This window comes from Prunus dulcis, chromosome 8 (genome assembly GCF_902201215.1).
Source record: "Prunus dulcis chromosome 8, ALMONDv2, whole genome shotgun sequence".
Taxonomy (NCBI): domain Eukaryota; kingdom Viridiplantae; phylum Streptophyta; class Magnoliopsida; order Rosales; family Rosaceae; genus Prunus; species Prunus dulcis.
In genome coordinates, this window is record NC_047657.1 from 17,975,144 (window position 1) to 17,994,833 (window position 19,690).

A 19,690-nucleotide genomic window follows, 5' to 3' on the forward strand; every position below is an offset into this window, starting at 1 on the left:
TTTTAGGCCTAATCTGAAATCTGATATCTGAAATCTGATATCTGAAATCTAAATTTGGTTTCAGCAAGCAAATATAAGGCATCAGATTGATTTTGTTATCAAGTCCCCTTTAATGAAAAGCAGAGACATAATTTATGCTGCTAAAAGTAAAGAATGTATCATTGTTTATGTGTTTTTCAAACCATTATTAGCGCTCTAAAATAGTCGTCGCCGTGCCGGTGCATTTTATTCTAATTTAAGAAAGTGTAATGGAACGAGAAATAAATATAATGGGCTTTTCTGAAACATAGCCAGCCCATTGTCAGCCTAACTTAAGGCATCAGTAGAGAAAGGTTCAAATGGAGCATAAATTTCTGCCAACAAAACTGAGATTAAGAAACAAGAACAAATGGGCATCAAATAGCACATAAATAGAAATAGTGTGATCATATTGCAAATTGCCCGAGTCTATAGCATTATGTACAAGTATATGTACAACATTGATTGAGAACCAAATCAATCGAAAACATAAAAAAACTTGAGTCACTGCACGCTTCTAAAACTCAACCAAGCTATGTTTTCAGGGAAACTAAGAGCAAAGTAGCCTACCCAGCACATAAACTCCTTTTTCCCAAGCTCTACAGGAGGGAGAACAAAGTAAAAAAGAATACTCACGGAAAGAAAAGTTTAGACATCCTAGGCTTCTGATTCAGTCCCATTTCGTGTACTTCGCAATGTTTCCATGATCACCCATCAAAAAAAGGGAAAAAAAAATATTTAGACTTCTCTGAAGCTAGAATAAATTAAAGAATATTTAAAAAAAAGAGACCTAATGGAATATCTTGAAGGGGAGAAAATATCACGGAGGAGAATCTCAAATGCAAAATCAGCAACAGATCAACAAAATTGTGTTTATTTTCCCTTCCCCATTGCCCCTTCTCGCTGATTCCGGAAGTGGCTGAGAAGCTGCTGTGCCTGCATCATATAATGTAAAACAAACATAATATTATCTTCTCTGTTCACAAAACCATACAATACTTGGCATAACTTCAGTTTTATGCTGACTGAACTGGGATATCATTAATAGCAACGGCCATGGCATGGTTCCAGATTAGCCTGAAGAAACCACGACTTATTTTGTGCCTGTAAGATGCTTTCTCGCAAACTTCCAACAATATGGATGGATGTGCCCATTAAGGGTAAATTATTGGGTTATAGCTGCACAAGGGCAAAGAGGTAAAGCTTCTTTGTAGATTGCTAATAAGTAATAAAAATAGTTGATGAACTGATGGGAAGGAAGACCACTGTTTTCACCAAAAGAGATGGAAATCATCATATTATTCAACAATCAATTTATTTTTGCCATTTTTGTAGAGTTTTAGAAATTGCATGTGCCCTTACTGGAAAGCCTTCACTACAATTTGCATACTGACTAGCAAGCAGATAACAGAGAGCTAAATAAATGGGCAAGAAAACGCTTAAGCTGCATACCTTTTCTTTTGCTCTTGGCGTGCCAGACTGAGATAAGGCAACCAGGGGAGGGACAGCTCCTTCCTGAAGAACCAGGGTACAAAACTTTGGACTATGAAGGCACAATTGTAACAGTATGGAGGCGGCATTTTCCTTTCCCCTCTGGGAACCTGTTTCAACAATCTCAACTAGTAACGGAATACCCCCTTCGCGTGCAATTGCCACGCGCCCCTCTCCAATGGTGGACAAGTTTGCCAGAAGAGCAACGGCCTTGTCAACCATCCCAGTATCAGGGTCTATCAACTCAATAAGATATTTCACAGCCCCAGCTTGAACTAGGCGAGCCTTATTTTCGTGATAAATTGATAGATTAAACAATGCAGTAGCAGCATCTTTCTTCCCTCTAAGAGTCCCTGAGCCTAGAAGATCAACCAAGGCCTTAACAGCACCAGAACGACCAATTTTTGCCTTGTATTCATCCAATACAGAGAGGCTGAATAAAGCTGCAGCAGAATTTTCTTTGGCTCCGTCATTTCCCGTTTTCAGAACATGGATTAGGGGATCGATTGCCCCTGCTTCTGCAATCATTGCCTTATTGTCTTCATTAATTGATAAATTCAAAAGAGCTGTCACAGCATGCTCTTGTGTTAGCATCACTCCTGAATATAGCAGTGAAACTAATGGTGTGATAGCACCGCATTGGCCTATAATAGTTCGATTATTCATATTGTGCTTTGCAAGAAGCCGCAACTCTTCTGCAGCCAATGTTTGCACTTCATTGGATTGGCTCTTGAGGTCTTCAATTAATTTCGTGACATGGGATGATGTCGTCAACTCGTCTGATCCTGAACTAGAAAATGGAAGCAGTTGGTGTCTGTTGGGAAAAATAGGGCTGTCAGTCCATGTCCCTTCTGCTTTTATTTTGGAAATGAGAGAATGTTTTCCTGATAATCTGGACGGCATTGCTGATTCTTTATTTGGAGTAGAAGCAACTGGATGCTCAGATGTGATTTCTCCAGACAACTCATTGACATTTTCATGCTTATTAGATATCCCCGACACTTTAATGAATGCAGGAGGCGCATAATCATTACTGGAGACAGCACTTGTGGCTGATTCGCTCCTGCTATGAGTACATGACTGTTTTGGTGATGAGTGGTCTTTCTCGCTGCTATGGCATCCATTGGACTTTTCTCCACTTAATTTAGTAGAGACATCTTTCATTTGCTTCTCAAATACACTTCCAACTTCAAGGGATGACCTTGATGTCGAATAGCTATCTGTGTGAATTGAACCTTCAGGAGATACTCGATCTGATGGAGACGGGACTGAGATAGTATTAGAGCCGTCAGAGTTTGTTGGAAGTTTTATATCATTTTCCTGACACCAACTTTCTATCATAGCTTTGACAGTATAATTGGTAATGAGATTTATATGAGACAGCCTATGCCGGGTCTTCGGGCAAATAGTGAGCCCATGATCCAGCCACTTTTGGATGGAAGATCTCTCAAAGGTTTGACCTGAAGCTACAATTACAGGGTCCAACATTAGTTCTGAAGACAGAGGGCAGCGGAAGTATGAAGGGATTGGGATGCCGGATGCGGTTTCAAGGTGCTCAATTTTGACCATGAATTCACGAATGTGGGAGACAAGCATCACAATTTGGTTGATTTGATCTAGTTCCCCTCTAACATCACTGACTTCGACATTCATTCTTTCCTTTTCTACAGCAATGCTTTCTTTCAGCAGTTCTTGGTTTGAAGACAAACTAAGCAATTCAATAATTTTCATAAGATGTTTGGTGGAAGGCATGGTATCTTTTCTTTGACTTTTCAGAGCCTCTTCTAAGTATTCTGTTACTCTTTCCTGCTTCAAACATCGAATTTCCTGCATACAATGGTGAAACAATTTACCACAGATTAGAGTTGTACTTGTCTCTTGATGAACCAAACAACAAGAAGATAAAAGCGAAGTAGACTAAACAACAATTTTAAAGTATAAGGTGCGTTTCAAAATAGGATGAGGAATATATAGCTTCGAAGAAATAGGGTAATATATAAAAGATAATGAATAGTAGAACGTTTGTGAAATCATTCCTCTTTTTCTTTTTTTCTTATAAGAAAAGGATACATGCAGAACTGTTTGAACTTAGCAAATACCTGAAGACCAATTAAACTTGAACCAGACGAAGATGACTGCAGCAATCTACTTAATATGCTGCAAATCTTGAGTGAAGAGCTTTGGATTGTTATCAACAATGGCTCACCCCGCCAAGCCTGAGGAGACAATGTAAATAGAACTATTATCAAACATGTAAACAAACACACACACCAATAGTCTTTCAAATTCGAGGTATCTTATGTACAATGCTTCGTTCAATTTCCAAGGGTACAAAGGGCAATACAGAAGTTTGCAATCTCCTAACATACTGGCATTGTGATTATTGTTGTAGGATTCCTATTTCTTGCACAACTTGGCCGTTTTCCTTGCATTTGTCTTTCCAAATGAAAGAGATCATGACAGATATTCATTGATGACAATCCTCAAGCACGGATTAGAGACACACACCCTACCCAGGAAGGGAAATTATGTGAATTTAGTTTTAAAATAAGTTGCACTTACACTTAAAATCTTGCTCAACTTTGGAGACCAGTTTTCCATGAATTCCCTGGCTCCATTGACAGCCATATCCAATTCTTCACACTCTTTATATAGAATTTCATCGGAAGGTATTTTGTAGTCAACTACTTCATCAAGCAATGGCTTCAAAAGCTTCAGTACATCAACTATGGTTCTGTAGTCCTTTTGAATAGGCATAGGTTTTGATCTCTGGCTTGAAACTAGATGAACAAATCGAGATATGCTGTTGATCAGACATTTTATAGATGCCACGTCCATCTCACCTGTTTGAGAAAAGAAATCACAAATAAATACTATAAACAGAGACATCTTATGAAATGAAATATTTGCTAAAATATTCTACCAAACTAGTTTAGTTTGCAATTTGAACAGTGCCCTTAGCAGTCACCAGATTATTAGTATAACAATAATTTTCTGGTTCTGAAAGCTCCCACAGAGCCTAAGGATTTAACAGCTAAATACCAATTGGTCCTATTTATCTTCATAACCACTTAGAAGAACTGTTCACGCATTCTGAAGCAACCATCAAGTATTGTATTTGACACTCATGTTCGTAACAATGCATCTGACAAAACATTGAAATAGCTATTTCCAAAGACCAGAATCTTTAGACCCATTGTCTCAAAAGATAGAACTTTCCTTCTAAAAGCGTTTGAAATTTAAGTTGCCAAATCAATCCCATTTTACATTCAGCAAAATAGAAAACAGGAACAAGGGAAGAAAAAAAAAACATAATTGAAATCTAAACTCTTTCCTTTTTCACAGTTTGACACCAGAGTGCACGAGAAACTGAGCTCAACTTGGTTGAACATCAAATTTTTATTGCTCATTATTTCGGAAAAACGAAACAAAATGAGATTCGAAAACTATTTTTCCTCCCCTCTCCTAAGTCTTCTTAGCAAACAACCAGAGGCATGTTAATTCACTCCACTAAAACAGTTTCATTCCCTCCAACTATCAAAATTACAATACCATAAATAAACCATTTTCCCCCTGAAAGCCAACTGAACAAATATGTTAGAGACTATGAAACTCACAAATTTCACAAACCCAGAAAAATTGGCACAAAACCCAGAAGAGCACATAGCTGAAATCCAAACTAAACAAATAACACCAACCCATTTCATCTCCCACCCATTTACAATCAAGAAAAAGCACCAGCATATGAATGGAGAAAAAAAAAAATCAACATGGCATAAAAGAAAACTATACCTCTGAATCAAACTGTACCTCTATTCATGTTGTTTATGCTGGTGGGTTGAGTCATAAACAGATCTTGATAAACCCAAAGCTAAAAACTTTACATGAAATTTTGATGGGTTTGATAATAAAGATCAATCTTCAAGAATCAATCTAACCCTCATGCACTGCTTTCATTACAAAGCTGCATGAGAGAGAGAGAGAGAGAGAGAGAGAGAGAGTGTGTGTGCGCGCTAGGAATGAATAAAATTGAGGAAATTAAAAAAGAAAATTGGTGGGGCCTATGTGGTTGCAGATTTGTTGGGTGAGGAAAATTTAATTAAGAGGTTAATGAACAGTGTAAGAAGAGAGAGATGGTAAAATGTGAAGGAAAAGGAGACTTTGTCACTTTGGGATCTAATCATCATTAGAGAGGAATTCTAAGAGAGGTCAAGCCTTTTTTAATTAAAGGATTAAGGGGTGCATTGGAACAATGATATCCAGCAAAAGATTCCACAGAGAAGTACCATGATTGTTTGTCTCTAATTATCTTTTAAGTTACTAATGTGTCCTTGACATCTTCACAAATTTACCATGCATGCATAGTATTTAATTTCCCAATCTCAAAATTTTTTTTTCTGAGAAATATTAGAAACTTTATTTCCCAACCCATGTAACAGAATTGATCAATTTTGGCAACCTCAACTAATTGGTTAGTTGTTTCTAACATCATTAAAAAAATATATATATAAAAAAGGGAGAGAATTTCTAGATATAATTCACTTTGTGAGCAACACATAATGCTAAAAAAAGGGGTGATCAGAAAAAGCACACTCATGGAAACTAGAGGACCTCAAATTACTAAGGATTCAAGCAAGGTTCTAGAATTTGGCATCAGGCTTACTGAACTTAACCACATGATCACATTTAACAATCATCACCACTCCAACAAAAATTCATGATGTTTATCTGCAGATTCTGGATCGTGTAAAGAAATGATACCTTATTTTACAGCTGCTACCTACTCCAAACTCTGATAAAATGATTATTAATGATATATTTATTATTATGATTATAATTAAAGTGATATATATGTTTTTTTTTATACAAGTGATATTCTACTTTAATATAATCTAAATTACATAAAAGAAAATTTGAACTTGAGTGCCGAATAAAGAGTATATCTAGCCAACTTGGTTAAAACATGTCTGCCTCGACCTACTAATCTAGAGCAATATAATTTTTTATTTCAGCTTTTATGTGTTGTTGTCCTACTCCACTTACCTCCTAGCTAGAAAACAGAGAACAAGTTGGACTAATACCTAACCAGAGCCAAAATAAATCCAAATTTTTTGTTTTTGTTTTGCCTCAAGTTTAGCCATAAGCTGATTAGTTTTAAGACAAAACCAACAGCTTGTAAATGGATTTAAAGCCTCACAATGCATATGCTGTTTGAAAAAGATAAGGCATGGAAAAAATAGCCCAGTCGTTTGCCCCAACTTTTTGCAGGTACCGATTTTGCTAATTAAAGCATGAGAATTTTTATGTATATCAGATCCATGTCAAACAATGCCATACAACAAGTTGTGTTGGGTCATTGGTCTAACTTTGTTGCTTCATACATGGAAAATCTTGCTGCTTTAGGCGCGTGTGGACTGTTGAATCTAAGCTCATGAACTGTCCCTCGGGGGCTTCTATGAAGAAAAAATTGATGCACATATCAGTTGAACCTTTGAGAACATTTAGTCTCATGAGTTTTCTTAAAGCACTGAGGCATGGAAATTGGAAAATGTGTGACTGCCCTCTTTCAATGACCTTATAAAGTGGTTCTCATAATATATCAACCACTGATAACTACTCACGCATGCATGAATAGCTCGCTATAGGTACCTTTGAAAAAAAGCTAACTGGGTCAGTGTCAGATTGTAGCCCCTGATGATGTGCATGATGAAATGCACTGCTCAGTTCCCCGATTGCATTATTGTACAACACTTCGGTCACATTTACATTTAAGATTTGACAGTGGTGAGTCTATGTCATGACAAGCTGTGAATCTCAAGCTAGGACTCAGGAGTCTTTTCCCTTTTTCTTTCCAAAACTTTGCTGTTCTTCAAGTTAGGGAGCACATCAAAACAAACAATTGTCCTTTCTGCATAGGTTTAGATGAGCTGGTTTAACTTAAACCCCAATTAATTGGCTTGAACAAGAACATTGTTTTTTAACACCATTTTCATTGGCCTGTAAATAATTTTCCTGTCATTTTCTATTTCCAATTATTATATATAGGAAACATAACCCTTACTAATAAAGACAAAGATTTACACCCACATCTTATAATAGTTGGCATCTTTACACCTTAATTTGGATCCTCTCTCTACTTACCATCCTCACTGTGTGTATATATATACAGATATAGACATCGCTATAGCTGTAGGGGTGATATAGATTGATGGTAAATATATATACATATATGAACATAAAAAGCTTTGTAAAATTGGAAAACAAACAAAGCCATTCTTTTTGTCAATATTTTCCAACTTACTGCATTATCAGAGAACAATACATATCTTAGAGCAAGAAGATGCTTGCCTGCCAGCAATTAGAACCTGACAGATGATTTTATTCACTTTGATCAGTACTGCATTTCTCAGTAAGATTGAGACAGAACATTGCTTAACAATTCACAAATCACAGGCTAATTAAGCTGAACATGTGAGGCCCTGTCCTATAAGTAAAGAGTGCCTTTTTCCATAATCTCGAACTGATTTTTAAATTGCAGAACTGCATTTGCCGTACACGCTATGTTGGCATGTTGCTACTTTCAAAGGACAAAATAATTAAAGATTGGTTCCCCATATGGCCATATGGGCAATGGACATGATGAAACTTTAGGGAAAAGCTAAAAATGACTTTAACAGGACTTGTGTTTAGGTTGTGACTTTTGTTCTTGTGGGTCGTCTGAGATTCCAAGTTTACTCTCTCCTCTTTCTCCCAACAATATAATAGATTACTTTAAATCTATTTTTGTAATCAAAATAAGACTTCAAGTATAATCAAACTATTAATGAAGCATGGAGAATTCGAACTTAGATTCTCGGGAAGAAAAATATCACTAAATTAAGAGCTAATTGGTATAAACGACCGTGTTTTAGCTCAATTCAAAAAGATGCATGCTTGATACGGCTCTGTACAGTCAAAACAAGTTGAAGGAGATCTGTCTTTTGTGAAGAGTTGTACTTGGCAAGCCATGTGCATCTGTTTTCACATAGATGGAAGGTAGGGTAGGGTCATTGATGTTGGAGCTGCTGGTTCTCATGCCATTAGAACGCACGAACAGAGATTTGGAGGCACCTTCAAGTCTTGCTAATAAAAGTCGCATCACAATACAAAAATAAACACATTTGACCCTTTATTTCCAACATAAACAATAAACAACATTTGACATTGCCATTACTTCATTTGCCCTCCATATTCGATATATACACATCCCCATCTTCTAGTGTCAACTCCAGACCTTTCAGTGCAAAAATCATTAAGGCAACAAATTGCTATTACTACAATGGTTATTTTACAAAATCTGTAGGTGCAATAACATTTTAAGGAAAAAGAAAGTACAATTAATCCTCAATAAATAGTCACTGCCCTTCCTACTTTGTACAACTGAAAACGGTGTCACTTTCTGTTGGAGTTTGCCAATATATTATTATACAGAAGGAAGAATCACCTCCATCTTTCATATCATTGGATACAGAAGCTCCATCATTTTATGGATAAACACAAAAGGCTACCAGACTGAGAGATGTGTGGATAAATGATTGGCCCTTGCCAAAACCTCCTCCCAAATAGGTGCAGCAGAAGGAGCTGATGAAACATATGTGATGTTGCTACTGTTTGGGCATGTCTGGCTGAATTGTTAACTGGCATAGAATCACACAGACTCCATCCTCTGTAGTCCCCTTTCCCTGGTTCATTCATGCATCCACTGCTTGTAGCTTCTGGATGTGTTGTTCCAACAACCAGGCCAACAACTAGTCCCCACCCATTATAATAGCTGGTATTATTATCAGCAGAGCTTCCCCAACCATTTGTTAATTGATTCATAGATCCGGTCAGAATTAGGAAGTAATTGCATATCCACTGCAGTGGACTCCATGGAAGTACTTAATGCCATTACTAATTTCACATATTCTGGAACAGCTTCTACAGAAGTTTGGGTGTAATAAGGGAAGGCATAACCTGAAAGCGTGAAGAACAGGTTGTATCTTTCAGCAATTACCCCGACCAGCAAATTTGAAATATCTACATGTGAATTATTTATGACATGAAAACTCAATCAAAATGCATCCAGATAAAAAATATAACTAAAATCTATATGCACTCTTTAACAGGGAACCTAAGGGATTTCTCTGCATGCAACTGCATAACTAATTAAGTTTATGTTTGTCACCCACATTACCCTGCAAGCTTGGGTTCTGAACTGATAAAACATAAAGTTTTGGAAACATCAATCAGTTGGAGATATAACCCAGGTCAGAACTTTCTTAACATAAGCAAACAGAATGACGCAATCTTACAGTTTAGCAACCTAATTATCAACCAAGAACAATGAAATCCACCCCACATTATATTTTTTATGAGAAAAGGAACTCAATTTAGCAATAGAAAGAATCAAACGATTAAACAAAGGCAGGATTGTACTCAGCTACTAATGGTATCATAGATTGGTTGACATGTGAGGGAGAAGTTCTTTACCAAAACCTCCTCAAATTATAAAAACCTTCAAGCTAGCATGTTCCTAACCCATCAAGATTATAAGAAAAAGATATACAAAGAATAACACCAACGAGGTTGAGAAGGAGCTGTGTTAGTATTACCAGTTTATTACCTTGAGGCTTGCACCTTCTCTGCAAAGAGCTTTAATAGCTTCCGCATTGCTGTTGTTGACAATCTCATACAGTAGCAAGTGTTGGAATATTGTTGGCTCATTGAATCAAGATTTTGGCCCATCAACTTACAATTTCAAGAGACCTCACAAATTTCAAGCCAAAAGGAAAAAAGAAGAAGAGCCCAAGAAAACAAAAAATATTTGAAGCTTGGGTTGAGGTTCTCAAGCAAAGGCGGCGAGATTAGATTCACATTACCAATAGCCAAGCTCAAATATTTCAGAATGAATCATTGCAGACTCATTCATTGTATTCTCACTGATCATTATCATACACCACATATAAAAGATAAGGTTTTCATCCAGATGGTACCACTTGAGAAGGTAGCAGGTAGTTTCCAATATAGTACTCATTTTTTGTTTACTTTTTATGACTTAAATTTTTAGCCTTTAATAAGGAGCAACTGCAGTTAAGGAAATATGCAAAATCACAGTTCTTATCTTAAAAAATTGTCATGACTAGTAGGCTTACTTCACAGTATGCTCTCTTTCCAAGCCACTCCAGTCATCACACAAATGACAAGAAGACAGTTCTCCATATTCTCAAAGCAGTTTATCACCCAATCCATTCGTCGCTACCAGGCCTCAACACTAATTTGCTAGCCAGGAAGCAGGAGGGAAGAAAAAGGGGAGATAACAAACTCGAGGAAAAGAAGGGTCTCCCAAGCTAAGATGGGGAGGTAACTAGAGGGAAGCTATAAGTTCAAGCTGATAAGTAGTTTTCATCCCTTCCATCTATTTCTCCTTCCGAACTACATCCTTCTATCCAACCAAATGGAGTTCTAACGTTGACTACACTGGTAGGGGAAACTTTGCTATCTCATCTATTATTAAAACTACAATTGAAGTTAAAAGAATTCAACTGTAAATTTCATGAGCCCATGATATCAAGTATCAACCTTGCTGTTGTATCTGAGTAATACAGTTGCAAAAACTAATCTTTAGGCATTGAGCGTTCTTAATATAAGTAAACAGCAACAATGCACATACATTGTGCACAGATAGCCATCAAATTCAAGATCAATGCTTACTAAAGCTCCAATTGTACACAAATCTACAACTCATTATTCCTTGAATGTCAACAAACATAAAAACGCATTGTACTACAACAACACAAGAACACCAAAAAAACAACAGGTGGGTCTTCAAGACACACTTACTACTTCTCCACTATCATATCACTATTGCCCACCACCGCTCTCCTCCTCCAATTTCTGCACATAAGCCTTCAAAAGCATGACCAACTCCCTCGCCGGCGCCTGTATTGTCCCGACCAAGCTCGACGCCGGACTATTCAACGTCCCGAGCAACTTAGCATAAATCTCAGCCCTCGTTGGCATTGTCTCGAGCTGCTTAAAATCCCCAGGCGCATAAAACTTGCCTTCAAACACAGCACCGGTGAAGTCATTGCTGTCGAGCTTCTTCTCCTTCTGAAAGTCCCTGTAAGGCTTAATGGCAGGTGGGATTTCTTCGCTGTGGACAAAGAGCCAAGCGTTCATGCCGGTCATGCAGGGCTTGAGAGCTTCCCATGGAGTTCCCTCTATGGCTTTGTAGACCAGAGTGTTCTTGGCCACAATAAGCTTTGTGGTCTCGGGTAGGACTTTGCGGAGGTCTTGAAATTGCTTCACGGTGAGGCCTTTGTATTTGATGCCTGCCAAGAGATGGCAGTTCTCGAGATTCTCTTTGATGGTTTCGACGGTCTGTTCTTTCTTGGTGCGCGAGATGGCGGATCGGATTGTGGGCAGGCGGTGGTGGTGGCGGGTGGGTCGGGGGGTGAGGGAGAGAAATGGGTTGGTGGGTCGGGTCAGAAGGGTTTTGGACTGGGTTTGGGTTAGGGAAGGTGATGGGGGTTTGGAGGAAGGGAAGCTGAAGAGAGTGGCTTCCATTGCTGAAGAGAATGAGAGAGAGAGGAGGAAGCGTCTGTCTTTTGGGCTCACCTTATCTTATCTCTGTGTAATTTTTGAGAATGGGTAGGGTGGGAAAATTGTGGGATAAGTGGGAAATTTCAGAAAGCCCCCTCAGGTTCAGATAATTTCACTTGAACACCAATAGGTATGAACAACTATTTTGTGAGTCCTTTTCTTTCTTTTCATATCTGGTGATTGCTATATATTTCAATATGCAGGCATGCTGTTGAAGGGAGAAAAGTGAAACAAAATTCTTGAAAGTAAAACAAACAAGGAAAAATATGACAAAAAATTTCCGGTATAAACTTTCTTTTGGTGACCAAAAGAGACCAACAAGGTATAGTTTGAGTAGAATACAATGCCAATTCGATACTTGAACTAGTTCACCAGTTTTAGAGCATCCGTTAGGCTACAAGCAAACTGAATCTAAACCACGTTTGATCTAAACGAAAATTTTCCACGACAAAAAGATGATGAATCCCATTGTAGTGAGACCCGCCTTTGATCCAAAAAGACCCCAAAAACTGGAAAAAAACAAAAAACAAAAAACACCAAAATCTCGCAAGTTCGCAACTACGTTAAAATGTCAGTTTGCATCCCGTGCATTATGAGTCAAACTGAGCTCCCACTTAGCAACTCCACAAGCTCGCCCTTCTTCATCTTTGAAAACCCTTTTACACCTTGAGACTTTGCAAGTGCTCGTAATTCTGGTAGCTTCAATGCACTCAAATCCTTATGTTCGATAAGTTGCTGTTTCTCACCCTTTTCATCATCGAAATTAAGAGTTTCTTCAGGACCTGAAGTCTCTTCCTCTAACAACTGAACAAGCTCTGGCTCGGGCTCGGGTTCAGGCTCGAATTCAAACTCAGCATCGACAACAGGCTCATGCTCAAGTTCTGACTCCAACTCAAGCTCAGGCTCTTGCTTTGGTTCTGGCTCTGGCTCTGGTTTAGGAACCCTCTCAAAATGATTCTTCTTTCTCTTCCCAATTGAATTCACATGTGGCACCGAATTGCCTATGTGGTCATCCTCTGAATAAATGGGCTGGTACGTCAACCGAGGGATGGGAGACTTGCGTTGAAAATTCGATGCAGGCCTGCTAAAAGAGGCATTAGGTTCTTCAACCTCATCCTTCAAACTGTTATTTGAATCAAAAGAAGTTGTGCTTTTCCTTTCACTATATCGGGAATTCTTTTCTGGCTGGTCCAACATGAAGTCCTTGTTGCTGCCACTGTTGTTGGTTCTTTTAGCTTGCTCAACCGAGTGTTTCCTTAATAGCTTAAGGAGAGAATCCACAGTTTCATTCTCTTTTCCTTGCCCTTGCAAGGCTTCAGCCTTCTTTTCTTCTTTAGCTGCACTTCTCTCCCGAAGTTGAGCCTGGACCTTCCTGAACAGCTCAACAATCTCTTTTTCTCTAGGTCCAGGGGCTGCAGTAGCCCCGAACTTTGTGCCACTGGAGAGGGAGACCAATGGCCCATTTTTAGAAGACAGCAGATCAGATTCTTCAAGGTTTTCAAATCCATCTCTATCGTCATTTTTCCTATTTCTGCCCCGGGAGTACCCATGTCTGTTTTGCCTTGGGAAGTCTGGATTTCTATTACGTCCACTAGAACTTGCTCTGCATGTAAAAGATACCCCCTTGTAAGCACCTTTCAGTGATCCAATCCTGACCTGTGACTTCAATCTATGGTTGAAACGAGAAGAACAAGGATATGCAGGGGCTACTCTTCCAGAAATTCCCGAACACGGAAGGCATTTTCCATCTGATCGTCCATAACCATGAAGAAAACCATCATTATCCAAAAATTACAATGCAAAAAGCATAATCATGAAAATGAAAGCTCAGAGCAATATGCGCAACCCCCATTAACAGAGTCATACTTCGAAACATTTTCACAGGAAACCAATCTTATGCCACATAGACAAACATCCCCCACGCACCATACTGATCTTATGCTCCTCGTTCAAAACAAACTGATATAAAGATTTACTATTTAGAGAACCATAGTTGCAAAGTTAAATGAAATGAAACCTAACAAAGGAAATGGAAACCCAAACCTTACAACTAAGTTCTTCCTTAGCACTCAAATTCAGCTAGAAGTAATCAGTAAAACTGAACAGCATACAAATCACAAAAAATGTGGCAAGGCAACAGACAAGCAACAAACGCAGCTCCCAGGAAGCAAAATACAAAGATCAAACCAAGTACCAGAATTAAATTTAAAAGTCAAGCCAGCTACTCTCTCTCTCTCTCTCTCTCTCTCTCTCGTTATATGCAGGTTCTATTTATATTAAATCATTTCAGCAAACACATGGTGGGGAACTCTTAAATTTGAAAAAAAAAAAAAAACTTGAATACTTCAATTTCTACACAAAATACGGACGAAATCAATCTCAATTCCAATGACCCATATCTCAGAAAACAGAGGAGAAATGAAAAGAGCCTCGAATTTTCACGGAAACGCGAGGCAATTTTATATAGAAGGAGTGAGAAAATTCAAAAATGGGAACCGAAAACTACGAATTCGAACACTGAGGCACAAAATTTTCCATACCCTTTCGTTTTATAAGAAACTTACCGATTATATGGACGCCTTGTAACATTGCTACGTAGGTAAATGACTGAGAAGGAGTGTGCTCAGCTCAGTCGTCAATGGTGGTTTTGCATTTTCTCTTGTGCTTGCTTTGCTGAGTGTCAGTTTGCTTGCTAAACCCTATAAGCTATAGCCATTGATAAGGGACTCGTTGGGTATTTTGATTCTGAGGTTTTGAGGGCGGTTTAGTCTTTTGGATCGGACTCGGGTTATATGACCCGATTCTTTCTCTCTTCGGCCCATATTGGAAAAGTGATTGTTGAGGACAGTTGGGTTACCCGGCCCAGTTATGTAATTTGATGAAGTTTTCTTTTTCTTTCTTGCTGAAGGAGTAAAATTTAATTAATTACTAAACTTGTAAGAGAAATGTAATTAAATTATAAATAAAAAAGCTGTAGTTTATCTTCTTTGTTTTTGGGGTCAAAGAAGAAAGAGGCATTGGCCAACAATGATCATCAACAGCACAAAAAAGTTCCAGTAAATTATCATATTACGATTTTTCACCTTGCCTTACATGACATGGTTTCTTTTACATGAAATCAAGCTACTGATGCAAAGAACATGTTGCATCAAAGACGACCGTTTAGCACGGTGAAGGTATACGAAGCTCATTTTTATGAGAAGTAAATTGGAAGTTGGAAGCATCATGCTAAAATACAAGGCAACAGAGCAGGTTTGCAATTGCATGACATCTCCCAACCTCAAATACCTGACATAAAAATTTGGTCTGTGTACCGTGACAGTTTCTTTCAATTCGCTGTATGTTAGTTGCAGCGAAAATAGAGCATGAATGGCATTTTTAGAAACATTAGGGTCAAGCAACTTCATACAAAGCATGAAACTAAAGACATGCCGAGGATTCAAATATAAGTCCAAAAACTTGACAACATCTGGATTTCTTCTTTTCTTGGATAGTTTTTTGGAGTACAGTGCTCTTCTAAACAAAAATACCGTCCTGAACTCAAGTTCCTTACAGGTCGCTTCATATTCTTCAGCAAAAACAGAAGGCACCATTACTGAAGTATGAGTACCTGAACAGCCACCATAAACGTACAACCATCCCATGACTCAAGAACTTGAAATTCCATCTTTATTTTTCTTCTTGTACTTGAAACAGGGAGAAGAAAAGAAAGAAAAAAATTTGAGAAATTGGGAGGAACATAGTTACAACCAAATGAGTCATTGCTTTATAAGGGCATACTTCAGTCAGGCTTTGTGATTTTTTGCCATCTCATCGACATCCAATTCAACTTGCAGCACTGGTGTATCCTTTCGCATGCTGGAATGACTGGACAAAGAACATAAGAAACACAAATATTAATCACCACAGAACTTCTCCTCATATAACAAAGATGAGTTAAGCAGTTTCAGGTTGAGTAACTCGCCTGTTCTGCACAGGGCCATGATCCACAGCTGTTCGTAGGCAATATATGACTCTGCCAACTATGTCTGTCATGGAAACCGGCCCAAATTTCCGACTGTCATTGGCTTCCTGCCAGAAATAAGAATGAAGGTTTATCCATTTGTGCCCAAATATTCAAGTGATGCAATATGGAAAATGCCATTGTTGATCGTAGCCATTGCGTGCATATCTCAAAGTTAAAATATATCAAACAATGAATGGTAAGTTACTCCAAATTCTAGACAAGAGATTATGGAACTATAAGGCATATAAACAAGAGATTATGGAACTATAACTGATTATTTGATGTATGTCTCGCATGTTTATGACTCTAGGTAATTGTGATATATCCATCTTTAATTAGTACAACATATTCAAGTAATCATTGGATACGTTTATTTTTACCCATGCATAAATACTGTCTTTTATTTCCAGTAGTTTCCTATATCCTGATACTATTTCGCCATTTCCATAATATTGCTTAAAGCTTTCTAATTTGTATTGCTTAACTATAGCTCATGACAGAGTATTATTAAGGATTTGATAGATGTTACAACCCACTAGACTGCAATAAAAAATTCCCCGCAACCTACTGAGCATTACATATTAATGTAAAGATGGCAGTACACTCGGCTGCTGTGCTATGGCCAATTCCAAATAATAAAACATAAAAAGAAAATGCGGATAGACTCATAAAGTAACTGTGTAATAACCCAGCAAATATATTTGATACATTTGTCTGAACATAATTATCAAATTTCCAAATATTGCATGTACCTTGGGCTTCAAACTTTCATTATCAGCCAACACCCAGCATTCATCCTGTTCAAGAACAAAAGGCTCATCCTTTTCATCAGTAGACAACATTTCATACCCTTCAATTGCAGCCAATCTTCTCACCAGATAATTATCTGCCTTCTCAGGGTCCTTCAAGACCACTACATCCCCAACAAAAACACGCCTGTCAGATAAATATGAGGATGTCAATTGAGCTGTTAGGGAACCATAACATCACATAAATCAATATGAAAAGGAATATGAAAATGTTTCTCATAGAGGTATCAATATCTGTAAATAAATAACAAAGGTAACGATTAAACTGGAAGGAGCTCTGCTCAGTGTCTTTGAGAGTACACAACATGATTAAGCACCATAAAGCTTATCACCAAAACCATTTGAGAATTTAAAGCACATGTTGAACAAAAGATTTTGAGATAATACAGGCACATGGGTCTGCTTTTTAACAATATATAGAGAGACTCAATGAGAGCAAACAAGCCATGATCATACATATTCATATGCATCAAGTTCAATTTTGTGTATCCCTGGAAAAAGACGACACTGCCAACCCAAAATGGTTCACAAAGCGGTTTATGACCAACTGAAGTCAAAGTGGACAGTCATTTTCCTAAACTGCACCTAAATTGAAAAGGTTATAAATCTTAAAGAAAAATGCCCTAACTGCTCAAGTAATCCATACTATCCCCAAGTTTCTTAAGGCATTTTTGAAATCACATGTCCACATATTAAACCCACTACCATTTGCAGTCCCTCATAAGAAGCTAAGCTTGGGTCAACAACTCAACAACACTTTTGTTATTTAAGATGCACAATGAAACATCTAAGATCATTATAAGAAAATGCTAAACTGGTCCTGAGAGTAACTTTTGGAAGAATAATATTAACACTCGAGAACAAAAACTCACAGAAAGAGGAAATCTAACTCGCAAAAAGAAGAGAGGACGTATAAAATGATAACTACCTTGGGTCTGCAGCTGGTATCTTCCGGACAAGAAGAGTACCCCCTTGCGCACCTATACTAGGGGCCATCTCCTCTCCTTTATTCCAATGCAAGTACGTTAACTTTCCCTGAAATAGATTTTTCCAAACGGCATCACCTAGTTCTCTGTCCGTGATTTGACCTCTTTGATAGTTCTGCATCACATGTAAATTTCTGCCATAAAAACTTAAGGAACAAGAAAAAAAAAAAAAAAAAAAAATCATTTATACAGTTTTCACTGACTTAACCAGAACCTGGGTGAATGGAAAGCACAAAGAGTACCATTACGACTGCAGGAGAACTGGAAGGAAACTAAATGTTATTTGACCATATAAGCCATCAGATGTGCTAGCCAATTCTGCTACTAAATAGTAACACCGACTAACGAAAGGATTGCTTATATTACATATCTGGCTCGCAACAAGTTACACATGAAAAACTTTGAGGGAGACAAATGGATCCCCAGTTTCACCTTGAGCTTTAACTTTCAAGAGAGACACAACAAAAGTGCAGTGTACTACCACGTATCTCATGTTTTGAGTACTAATTGTTAGCATATAGTGTTCCTAATTGTTAGCATATAGTGTTCCTAATTGTTAGCATAGCTACAAAACTAACTTTAGCTTCGCCTATTTTGATAAATCAGTAAACAAAAGTAGTGAAAATTACTGATTATCTCCTGGTGATCTTTCTCCAGCTTTTTGAACGCCTTAAGAAATGCCAAACGTAGCAATTTTCAAGCTGAACTAAGCATGTCAAAAAATGCATTTTCGAAACTACCACTAATCCAACACACACTCTCTGACCCTTATAGCAATATAACACGAGAAATATTTATACAACACCAATTCCTAAGGAAACAACATTGAAACTGAGAAAAAATATATAACAACGGCATCACCCATGAAATTAATAAGAAAATGAAACAACCAAACCCTTATCTATGGCAACATTTCAACACAAAGAAAACACCATCAAATCACATAATATGATTCTCAAAAATCCCATGAGGCCCATTATTTCCCAAAACACAAAATCCCCAATACCAAAGCTCACAGCTTTAACCTCTTCATCGCAGCAATCTAAAAACCCAAACCCATGAGCGGAAAAATCAAAGCAAAAATGACAATATCGGCAAATGGGTAAGAGTGATAATGGAGCTGAGAAAAGTGAAGGACCTTCCAGCTGATAGTGGCCGAGTATTCGAGCTTGTGGGCTATGTACCGGAACCAGGTTGGGAGGGAAACCATCGCGAAAGAGACCACCTGCAGGCTGCAGCTTAACTTCTTGTCGTCGTTGTTGTGGTACGATATATGTGTCAAGCTGCAATTTTGGGCATTTCCCTTTGCTTTTCTTAACCCCCTAAAAATTTCTCCTTTATTATTTTGCTCTCGTGGGATTTCGCAAATCGCAAATCGCAAATCGCAAATTTTAACGATGATGTAGTGATACATTGGTGTTGAATGTTTAATAACAATGTTCTGATGATATTGTAGCGATACGAAACGACATGTAGTTTCCACACCGATAAATTGCACGACATGCCGTTCACAAATCCTGGAGAGACAATTATCACAAGGTGCAATTTTGATGGGTTAATGATTTATAAAGCATGACTTGAAAAATTACTAACCAAAATAAATTTGAATTAAGCTCTAATTGATGGTCCTTGTCACTTGAGAAATCTTCATCCAATCTCAAACCTGGACACTTTGAATTTTAATCACTGGTTGAGATTAAAAACTAAACCATAGTTACATCAAAATAATGTGTACTGCTCTTAACCTAAATATTACT

General features: G+C 37.8%; 4 protein-coding genes across 7 annotated transcripts; all 4 read right to left on the reverse strand.

Annotated features, from left to right (window-relative positions):
- Nucleotides 1-400: 400 nt before the first annotated feature.
- Nucleotides 401-5,504, reverse strand: LOC117638716 (U-box domain-containing protein 3). Of its 3 annotated transcripts, none has more exons than XM_034373809.1 (5): nt 5,320-5,504; nt 4,072-4,352; nt 3,609-3,725; nt 1,471-3,348; nt 401-954 (listed from the first exon to the last, which is right to left on the reverse strand). In XM_034373809.1, the coding sequence occupies exons 1-5, from the start codon at nt 5,354-5,356 to the stop codon at nt 892-894; spliced, it is 2,376 nt and encodes a 791-aa protein (XP_034229700.1). In that variant the 5' UTR covers nt 5,357-5,504; the 3' UTR covers nt 401-891. The 3 variants fall into 3 exon arrangements, with proteins under 3 accessions (XP_034229700.1, XP_034229701.1, XP_034229702.1); XM_034373810.1 differs by having other exon boundaries at nt 5,302-5,504; XM_034373811.1 differs by lacking the exon at nt 3,609-3,725.
- A 5,593-nt stretch (nt 5,505-11,097) lies between these two features.
- LOC117636946 (50S ribosomal protein L10, chloroplastic) lies at nt 11,098-12,194 on the reverse strand. The gene has a single exon (XM_034371674.1). It carries the CDS (start codon nt 12,094-12,096, stop codon nt 11,392-11,394), a length of 705 nt encoding a protein of 234 aa, XP_034227565.1. The 5' UTR covers nt 12,097-12,194; the 3' UTR covers nt 11,098-11,391.
- Nucleotides 12,195-12,397: 203 nt separating this feature from the next.
- Nucleotides 12,398-14,849, reverse strand: LOC117636945 (rho-N domain-containing protein 1, chloroplastic). The gene is made up of 2 exons (XM_034371673.1): nt 14,697-14,849; nt 12,398-13,880 (listed from the first exon to the last, which is right to left on the reverse strand). The coding sequence occupies exons 1-2, from the start codon at nt 14,719-14,721 to the stop codon at nt 12,730-12,732; spliced, it is 1,176 nt and encodes a 391-aa protein (XP_034227564.1). The 5' UTR covers nt 14,722-14,849; the 3' UTR covers nt 12,398-12,729.
- A 721-nt stretch (nt 14,850-15,570) lies between these two features.
- Nucleotides 15,571-19,352, reverse strand: LOC117637989. 2 transcript variants are annotated; one of them, XM_034373069.1, is made up of 6 exons: nt 19,072-19,338; nt 17,876-18,048; nt 16,891-17,074; nt 16,097-16,203; nt 15,913-15,999; nt 15,571-15,818 (listed from the first exon to the last, which is right to left on the reverse strand). In XM_034373069.1, the coding sequence occupies exons 1-5, from the start codon at nt 19,141-19,143 to the stop codon at nt 15,918-15,920; spliced, it is 618 nt and encodes a 205-aa protein (XP_034228960.1). In that variant the 5' UTR covers nt 19,144-19,338; the 3' UTR covers nt 15,571-15,818; nt 15,913-15,917. The 2 variants fall into 2 exon arrangements, with proteins under 2 accessions (XP_034228960.1, XP_034228959.1); XM_034373068.1 differs by having other exon boundaries at nt 15,571-15,999; nt 19,072-19,352.
- Between the last annotated feature and the right edge of the window lie 338 nt (nt 19,353-19,690).

What these genes read in the sequence shown, in the direction of transcription:
- LOC117638716 (XM_034373809.1), bottom strand. Translation starts at nt 5,356, where the DNA reads ATGACTCAACCCACCAGCATAAACAACATGAATAGAG. An exon ending in CATAAACAACATGAATAGAG is followed by an intron (nt 4,353 to 5,319) that starts GTACAGTTTGAT and finishes TTTCTCAAACAG; the next exon opens with GTGAGATGGACGTGGCATCT. An exon ending in AGTTGAGCAAGATTTTAAGT is followed by an intron (nt 3,726 to 4,071) that starts GTAAGTGCAACT and finishes TTGTCTCCTCAG; the next exon opens with GCTTGGCGGGGTGAGCCATT.
- LOC117636946 (XM_034371674.1), bottom strand. Translation starts at nt 12,096, where the DNA reads ATGGAAGCCACTCTCTTCAGCTTCCCTTCCTCCAAACCCCCATCACCT.
- LOC117636945 (XM_034371673.1), bottom strand. Translation starts at nt 14,721, where the DNA reads ATGTTACAAGGCGTCCATATAATCG. An exon ending in ACAAGGCGTCCATATAATCG is followed by an intron (nt 13,881 to 14,696) that starts GTAAGTTTCTTA and finishes ATGGACGATCAG; the next exon opens with ATGGAAAATGCCTTCCGTGT.
- LOC117637989 (XM_034373068.1), bottom strand. Translation starts at nt 19,347, where the DNA reads ATGTATCACTACATCATCGTTAAAATTTGCGATTTGCGATTTGCGATT. An exon ending in ATACCAGCTGCAGACCCAAG is followed by an intron (nt 17,075 to 17,875) that starts GTAGTTATCATT and finishes TTTATCTGACAG; the next exon opens with GCGTGTTTTTGTTGGGGATG. An exon ending in CATGGCCCTGTGCAGAACAG is followed by an intron (nt 16,000 to 16,096) that starts GCGAGTTACTCA and finishes TTCTTTGTCCAG; the next exon opens with TCATTCCAGCATGCGAAAGG.